This window comes from Vigna umbellata, chromosome 3, assembly GCF_029865625.1.
Source record: "Vigna umbellata cultivar VRB3 chromosome 3, Vumbellata_1.0, whole genome shotgun sequence".
In the NCBI taxonomy this organism is placed as follows: domain Eukaryota; kingdom Viridiplantae; phylum Streptophyta; class Magnoliopsida; order Fabales; family Fabaceae; genus Vigna; species Vigna umbellata.
Genome location: NC_142167.1, coordinates 10,711,672 through 10,720,012, shown reverse-complemented (window position 1 = coordinate 10,720,012; position 8,341 = coordinate 10,711,672). Strand labels below are relative to the sequence as shown.

The following is an 8,341-nucleotide window of genomic DNA, read 5'->3' as shown; positions in this document are numbered from 1 at the left end:
ATGTTTGCTTTGGTTTGGTGTTTGCTTCGTGTGTGTGTGTTTGCTTTGGTCCATGCGAAGTGGGTTCCATTCGATGGGTTTGGTCCATGCGAAGTGGGTTCCATTCGTTGGGTTTATGGTTGCTTTGGTGTGTGTGTTTGCTTCGTGTGTGTGTTTGCTTTTGTTGTGGTCCCCCATAAACTATTATCTCTGTTTGTCGTTGTCCCCCATTATGGGTGTTGTGTGTGGTCCCCCATTGTAAGTTAAAGTCAATCTTTATGCTGTGTTTAGGGTTCAGTACAAATTTGTTTTAATTGTTTATGGTCTGTTTAAAGTGCTTTGTGGAAGTGTTGTACCCTGATGGGTTGACAGTCGTATCCTGATATGTAAATGTAGTGTTATTTTGGTCAATTAAATGTAGTGTTATTTGGGTAAAGTTAGACTGACATGATTTTTTATATTAGTTTACGATGCCTAACTGTGATGTCGAAGTGGTCTTTCACCATGGGGGCAAATTTGTGAATGATGGGTCATTTAAATATGAGTTTGGGCAAACATCTACTTTAAAAATTGACCCAGATAGATGGGGCTACTTTGAAATTATGTCCATTTTGAAGGAGATGGGCTATATTAATGTTAAAGAGTTGTGGTATTCAGTGGGTGGTGGTACTGTGTTAGAAGGAAGGTTAGAACTATTATCCGATGACAAGGGTGCATGTCATCTGGTCAACCTTGCCATTTTGAATGGTCAATCTCACCTGTATGTTGTACACATGGTGTCAGATCCTGAGTACGTTCATATGTTGGGGGAGGGTGAGAAGGCTGTTTTGGGGGAGGGTGTACAGGCTGACAATGATAATTGTGTGGAGGCAGAGGCTGAGGGAGACACTGATGGGGCTGTTTTGGGGGAGGGTGTAGAGGCTGTTAATGATAACTTTGTGGAGGCAGAGGCTGAGGGAGAGGATGTTGGGGCTGGTTTGGGGGAGGGTGTAGAGGCTGTTAATGATAACTTTGTGGAGGCAGAGGCTGAGGGAGAGGATGTTGGGGCTGTTTTGGGGGAGGGTGTAGAGGCTGACAGTGATAACTTTGTGGATGCAGAGGCTGAGGGAGAGGATGTTGGGGCTGTTTTAGGAGAGGGTGTAGAGGCTGACAGTGATAATTTTGTGGAGGCAGAGGCTGAGAGAGAGGATGGGGGACATGATGACTTCGATGTTAGAAGTTGGAATGGAGATGAAGAGGATGTGTTGAGTGAAGATGATTTGTGTAACCGTAGTGAGGAAGTTGAAGTGGGTGGACCAAGTGGGAAGTGTCCTCCATTAGAGCATGTACATGACAGAGGTTTATCTGACAATTCTTGGGAATCTGAAAGTTTAGACAGCCTTCTATTAAGTGATTCATCAAATGATGATAGAGACCGTTATGGAAATTTTGGCATTTTTTCATTGCCCAAAAGTATGGAACACTATAACTGGGAAGTGGGGACATTCTTCAGTGAAAAAAAAGATTTCACAGAAGCAATAAGAAGCTACGGTGTAGACAATGGTAGGAAATTGAAGGTTTTTAAAACTGATAAAACAAGAGTTTCTGTTAAATGTTGTGGGGCAAAAGGGAAGTGCCCATGGTACGCATATTGTGCATATAAGGCTGCCCAAAATACATGGCAGTTAAGGAAGATTATAAACAAGCATACCTGCAGTAGAGAATTTAATCTGCGTTTAGTGACATCAAAATGGTTAAGTGGGAGGTTAGAGAAGACCATAAAAGAAAATCCAAATATTAATTTGAGTAACCTCCAAAACAAAGTTTGTAAGAAATGGAATATTAATGTGTCTCGGTCAACAACCTTTAGGGCAAAGAAAATGGCACACAAGAAAATTGAAGGTGATTTTGAAGAACAATATAAAAGGGTATATGACTATGCCAATGAGCTGCTTAGGTCAAATCCTGGATCAACTGTCAAAGTTAGTGTAGAACCTAATGAGGGGAACCGAGTATTCAAGAGACTTTATGTTTGTTTGAAGGCATGTAAGGTGAGTTTCATATCATGTAGGCCCATTGTAGGTTTGGATGGGTGTTTCTTGAAAGGGAAATATGGGGATGAATTGTTAACAGCAGTTGGAAGAGATGGTAATGACCAAATGTTACCTTTGGCATATGCTGTTGTGGAGGTGGAGAATAAGGAAACCTGGACTTGGTTTTTGGAATTGTTGATTGATGATCTTGGTGGTGTTGAAAATTGTTCAACGTATACATTTATCTCAGATCAACAAAAAGTAAGTGATATTTCATTGTTTTTTATTATGAGACCTTAGTCTTCCATCTTCATGTTCAGTAAATTTACTTTTATCATTTGACAGGGACTTCTGCCAGCAATACAAGAACTTCTACCTCGTGTTGATCAAAGGTTTTGTGTCCGCCACATATATGCAAATTTTAGGAAAAAATATCCTGGAACAAATCTGAAACGTCTATTATGGAAGGCAGCATCATCAACCCATCCTCAAGCATGGGAGGCAGTCATGAGAGAAATAAAAGATGTCAATGTAGAGGCCTTTAAGCACTTGATAGCTATTCCACCAAGGTATATTTTCAAGAGTGTTAGCCATGTCAATTATTTAGAACTGTTTGGTTGTGTTATAAATGTGTGTGTTTTTCTTTATATAGATTTTGGTCAAGGTCAAGGTTTACACCTACAGCTGCTTGTGACACCCTAGTAAACAATATCTCTGAAGCTTTTAATAGTGTGATCTTGGATGCAAGGGCTAAGCCCATCATAACAATGATGGAAGACATTCGTATGTATCTAATGAAGAGATGGACAAGAAATAGAGAGAAGATAAGGTCATATGAAGGTTCCTTTTGCCCAAAAATTTATAAACGATTTCAAAAGGAATTAAACAACACAAAATATTGGATACCTAGGTATGATTTCATAATATGAAGTTTTATTTGTTTTAATTTCTTTACTTTACTTACTCACTTCAATCCAAATTTAATTTTTCAGCTGGTCAGGATTGAAATTATTTGAAGTGAGACACACTTCCAACATTGGTGACAAGTTTGTTGTTGACATAGATAAAGTGGACTGTAGTTGCAGGAAATGGAGTATAACAGGAATCCCATGCTGTCATGCCCTCACTGCCATGACATTTTTAAACATCAATGGAGAAGACTACATCTCACATTGGTTTACAAAGTCAACCTATGAACAAACATACTTTCCAATGATATATCCAGTCCACGGTGCTCATATGTGGGAAATGACTTCACTGCTGTTAGCAAAATGATGAAGATGAAGTTTTGATGATGTCCAAATCAAGTCAAGAGAAATCAAGATTCAAGATGTTATGAAGACGTGTATTGCTATGGAAAGCTTTTGTAATAATTGTAGTTTAGTGTCTAGGACTTAGATTTTTAGTGGTTTTGATTCCATGTAATTTTATATTATATAATTAATGTCCAGAGTCAAAATCGCACTGTATTAATCGATTAAAACAAGTATTAATCGATTAAAACAGAGGCTGGCCCTGAAAACCCAAGCGCCACTAGAATAATCGATTAAAGTGTATAATAATCGATTAGCTAATCGATTAATCCTGAGAATAATCGATTACCACTGACCGTTGGGGCTTTCAGATTTGAAAAACTAGCCGTTGTACTCATTTTAATCGATTAGTACTTATGTTAATCGATTAAATGCGTTAGATGGCCCGTTTTCGAAGAATGGAAGAGTATTTGGCTGAGTCTATAAATTGGCTCTCTGTTTATCTCAAAAACAACTCTTCCCTTGTGCTCTAGTACTCAGAAATCATTGAGACTTGTGTGTTCTTGTTCGGCTTGTGAAACTCTTGTCTGTGGAGCTGGTGAAGTGCTGCTACGGTGACAGAGGAAATAGCCGGTTCATCCTTGGTGTGTCTGAGGAGGTGTTCGGAAGAGGAAGTTCATCCTTCGTGAAGTATTCGGAGGAGGTGTTCATCCTTTGTGAAGACTCAAAGGAGGTGTAGGTTCATCTCTTGTGGTATCAAGAGAGGTGGTTTCTAAACTTTTACAAATTGTGTTTCTTTGTGATTGTAATTTGTAATTGTTTTGTGTTAGTGAAAAAGGTTTATCTTGTTTGAGATAAGCGACTGGACGTAGGATTGGTAAGATCCGAACCAGGATAAAATCATCTGTGCAAATTTCTCTCAACCTTACTCTCTTTATTTGTCTTTATTATTTGCTTGGTAAGTTTAATTGAGTAGAAATTAAAAGGCACACGTTCGTATTAAAAACCCTCTTGGTTTGTTATTCCACGCTAACAATTCCGCTGCAGCGATTCTAACAATTGGCATCAGAGCTTGCTTTGATAGTCATTCAAATGGCAGGATCACATCAAACCTTTGCAGAGGGTGCATCAATCAATAGACCCCCACTATTCACAGGTGAGAACTATGCATTCTGGAAGGTAAGGATGCAAATATTTATTGAATCTATTGATTGTGAAATTTGGGATGTTATTGCGTCTGGTTCTTCTGTTCCTACTAACAATATACAGGAACCAAAGCCCCGTGGTCAATGGACCATTGAAGAAAAGAAAAGATTTCATAATGACGTAAAAGCTCGGAATATCATTGCATCAGCATTGACTGTTGATGAGTTCTACAGGGTTTCTGTCTGCAAAACTGCTCAAGAAATGTGGGACGTGCTCAGAGTGACACATGAAGGAACGGATGACGTAAAGAGGGCAAGAAAGAACTCCCTAATTCAAGAGTATGAAATGTTCCGGATGAAGCAAGGAGAAACAATTTCCGACGTTCAAAAACGCTTCACCAACATTGTCAATCATCTCATTGGACTAGGTAAGTCATTTGATACTGATGAATTAAACATTAAAATCTTGAAGTCTTTAGACAGGTCGTGGCAACCTAAGGTGACTGCAATCTCGGAGTCACAAAACCTCAACACCATGACTATGGCGGCACTATTTGGAAAGTTGAGGGAACATGAACTAGATCTTGGAAGACTTGATGAAGAAGAAGCAAAAGCCAAAAACAACAAGAAGAGTGAAGACAAAAAGGAGAAAAAATTCTTCAAGAAAAAGAAGGCATACATTGCATGGGAAGATGACAACGAAACAATTTCAGATTTGAGCGAATCTGATGAAGAAGCAAACATTTGTTTAGTGGTGAACGACGACGCTGGAAGCCAAGTAAGTACATCTAGCGATTCTGATAATTATAGTCAAATTAGTGAAGATGAATTGCATGAAACTTATGCTGCTTTAATAGTAGAATCTGAAAAATTAGATAAAGCTCATAAGAAATTGAAAAAGGATTTCAAAAATTTAAAATTAAATTTTGAAAATATTTCTGAAGAAAATAAAAATTTGAAATCAGACTTTGAAAATATTCTTGAAGAAAATAAAAATTTAAAATTAAATTTTGAAAATATTTTTGAAGAAAATAAAGTTTTATTTTTTGAAAAGGGTAAATTTACTAGTAGTGATGAATGTGCTTCTTGTGAAAATTTTAAGAAACTACTAGAACACACAACCTTAGGAGAATGTAGTAAAAATAACGAAAATAAGGTTGTTAAAAATAAGTATGTTCCTAAAATTAAAAATAAACATAATAATAGAACCCGTAGAACATGGGTAGAAAAAGGAACAACTTATAGGAACACAAACTTTGTATCATGCTTTTATTGTATGAAAAAGGGTCATACTTCAAATAAATGTAAAATTAAGCATTATGGTGTTCCAAGTGGTAGATATGTTTGGGTTGTAAAATGATTCTTTTTAAATCTAACCCAAAGGACCCATACAAGTAGTTGGGTACCTACTGTTTAATATTTAGAATTTCTTTAAAACAAAATTTAAGAAAATTTTATTCCAAGGCCGATGAAACTATTTTTTTTGGATATCTTCTAATATACAAAGCATATATAGTTTTCAATCGGAAAAATTTTTATGTGTGCATGTTGTCTTTGATGAAATTGTAGACCTTGAGGCAAAACCTCTTGAGTCAGTTGAATTACATGCAGGCAATGATGAAAATTTGTAGAAGACAACAAATGAAGCAAAGAATGATGACAATCCTCAAAATGAAGATCTAAACAAAATGTGGAAACAACCTAGAGGATTATCATTACGAAGTTGGAGGCATATCTACAGGGGTAAACATTAGAAGAGATCTAGGAATTTTTTAGAAATATCTTAGGATTATTTTTTTAAAAAAAAAAAAAAAAAAAAAATTCCTATCTTATATAATTCAATATATGATTAAACAATGTTTTATAAGTTCTTTATCCTAAAAATATTTGCTTTATATATCCTTTTGTGCATGTTTGAATGAATCTTTAAATTTAAAATATTTTTAGCTCATATGCATACTTGCTTTTATTAAGGGGGAGTATTATCTTAGGAGGAGAACATCAAACACAACTTTTTAATTATGATCAAAAAGGGGGAGAAAATGTTTAAAGCTTATTTGCCTATTTGTGCTATTTGTGCTTATTCACTAATGCACTTTTTCTTCCGTAAGTTGTGTTTTATCCAGATTATTACTAAAAGCTTTAAATCAAAGGAGTTTTTGATCATCATCAAAAAGGGGGAGAATGTTAGCAAAATGATGAAGATGAAGTTTTGATGATGTCCAAATCAAGTCAAGAGAAATCAAGATTCAAGATGTTATGAAGACGTGTATTGCTATGGAAAGCTTTTGTAATAATTGTAGTTTAGTGTCTAGGACTTAGATTTTTAGTGGTTTTGATTCCATGTAATTTTATATTATATAATTAATGTCCAGAGTCAAAATCGCACTGTATTAATCGATTAAAACAAGTATTAATCGATTAAAACAGAGGCTGGCCCTGAAAACCCAAGCGCCACTAGAATAATCGATTAAAGTGTATAATAATCGATTAGCTAATCGATTAATCCTGAGAATAATCGATTACCACTGACCGTTGGGGCTTTCAGATTTGAAAAACTAGCCGTTGTACTCATTTTAATCGATTAGTACTTATGTTAATCGATTAAATGCGTTAGATGGCCCGTTTTCGAAGAATGGAAGAGTATTTGGCTGAGTCTATAAATTGGCTCTCTGTTTATCTCAAAAACAACTCTTCCCTTGTGCTCTAGTACTCAGAAATCATTGAGACTTGTGTGTTCTTGTTCGGCTTGTGAAACTCTTGTCTGTGGAGCTGGTGAAGTGCTGCTACGGTGACAGAGGAAATAGCCGGTTCATCCTTGGTGTGTCTAAGGAGGTGTTCGGAAGAGGAAGTTCATCCTTCGTGAAGTATTCGGAGGAGGTGTTCATCCTTTGTGAAGACTCAAAGGAGGTGTAGGTTCATCTCTTGTGGTATCAAGAGAGGTGGTTTCTAAACTTTTACAAATTGTGTTTCTTTGTGATTGTAATTTGTAATTGTTTTGTGTTAGTGAAAAAGGTTTATCTTGTTTGAGATAAGCGACTGGACGTAGGATTGGTAAGATCCGAACCAGGATAAAATCATCTGTGCAAATTTCTCTCAACCTTACTCTCTTTATTTGTCTTTATTATTTGCTTGGTAAGTTTAATTGAGTAGAAATTAAAAGGCACACGTTCGTATTAAAAACCCTCTTGGTTTGTTATTCCACGCTAACAATTCCGCTGCAGCGATTCTAACAACTGCCTGATGTGTTGCCTCCACCTAAGAGAATTTTGCCTGGTAGACCGAAAAAGAAAAGAAGATTAGAGCCTTGGGAGCTTAAGAAAGATGACACTCAACTAAGACAAGGTGGAACACGTAAGAGATGTGGCATATGTAGAGAGCTTGGACATAAAAGAAATAATTGTCCACAAGCTGCCCAAGCTGCTCCAACAACTCCAAATGCAACTCAATCCAGTCAAATTACTCAATGCGAGGTTGAACAACCCCAACAAAGTCACCCATCAACAACAGCACCTCAGACAACTTCAACACCAGCTGACCCAACTGCCACAGCACCTTCAAACTGATTTAGAAAGTCATTAGCTATTATTAATATGTATTTTGGTACTTTGTTTCGTCTAGCACCTTTTTTTGGATACAAACTTCAATATGTATTGTGTGCTGATGTATTATTTGATGAAGCAAAGTATTGTCTGTTCAATGTATATGATGTCCAGTTTGAAGCAACGTATTTATTAGTTATTTTCATTTGTACTTCAATATGTGAAGCAAAGTATTTATTAGTTATTTTCATTTGAAGATAAATGACAAGTGCAATATTGTTTGTACTGCATCAAATTTGAATTCAGCTGCATTTAGCTGTGTGCACTCACCAGATTCATGAATTGGACGCTCGTCGGACTTAGAAGGAAATTGGACGCTCGTCGCTCAGGACGCTCGTCGCTCAGGACGC

At 36.6% G+C, this 8,341-nt stretch overlaps 1 protein-coding gene across 1 annotated transcript; it reads left to right on the top strand.

Moving 5' to 3' along the window:
• The first annotated feature begins 449 nt into the window (after nucleotides 1-449).
• LOC148201636 (uncharacterized) lies at nucleotides 450-7,986 on the top strand. The gene is made up of 5 exons (XM_088108345.1): nucleotides 450-2,252; nucleotides 2,337-2,560; nucleotides 2,644-2,901; nucleotides 2,984-3,247; nucleotides 7,625-7,986. The coding sequence occupies exons 1-5, from the start codon at nucleotides 450-452 to the stop codon at nucleotides 7,953-7,955; spliced, it is 2,880 nt and encodes a 959-aa protein (XP_087964471.1). The 3' UTR covers nucleotides 7,956-7,986.
• Nucleotides 7,987-8,341: the final 355 nt, after the last annotated feature.

Coding starts and splice junctions, on each gene's coding strand:
- LOC148201636 (XM_088108345.1), top strand. CDS start 450: ATGCCTAACTGTGATGTCGAAGTGGTCTTTCACCATGGGGGCAAATTT. Junction 2,561..2,643: donor TTGATAGCTATTCCACCAAG/GTATATTTTCAA, acceptor TTCTTTATATAG/ATTTTGGTCAAGGTCAAGGT. Junction 2,902..2,983: donor ACAAAATATTGGATACCTAG/GTATGATTTCAT, acceptor TTAATTTTTCAG/CTGGTCAGGATTGAAATTAT.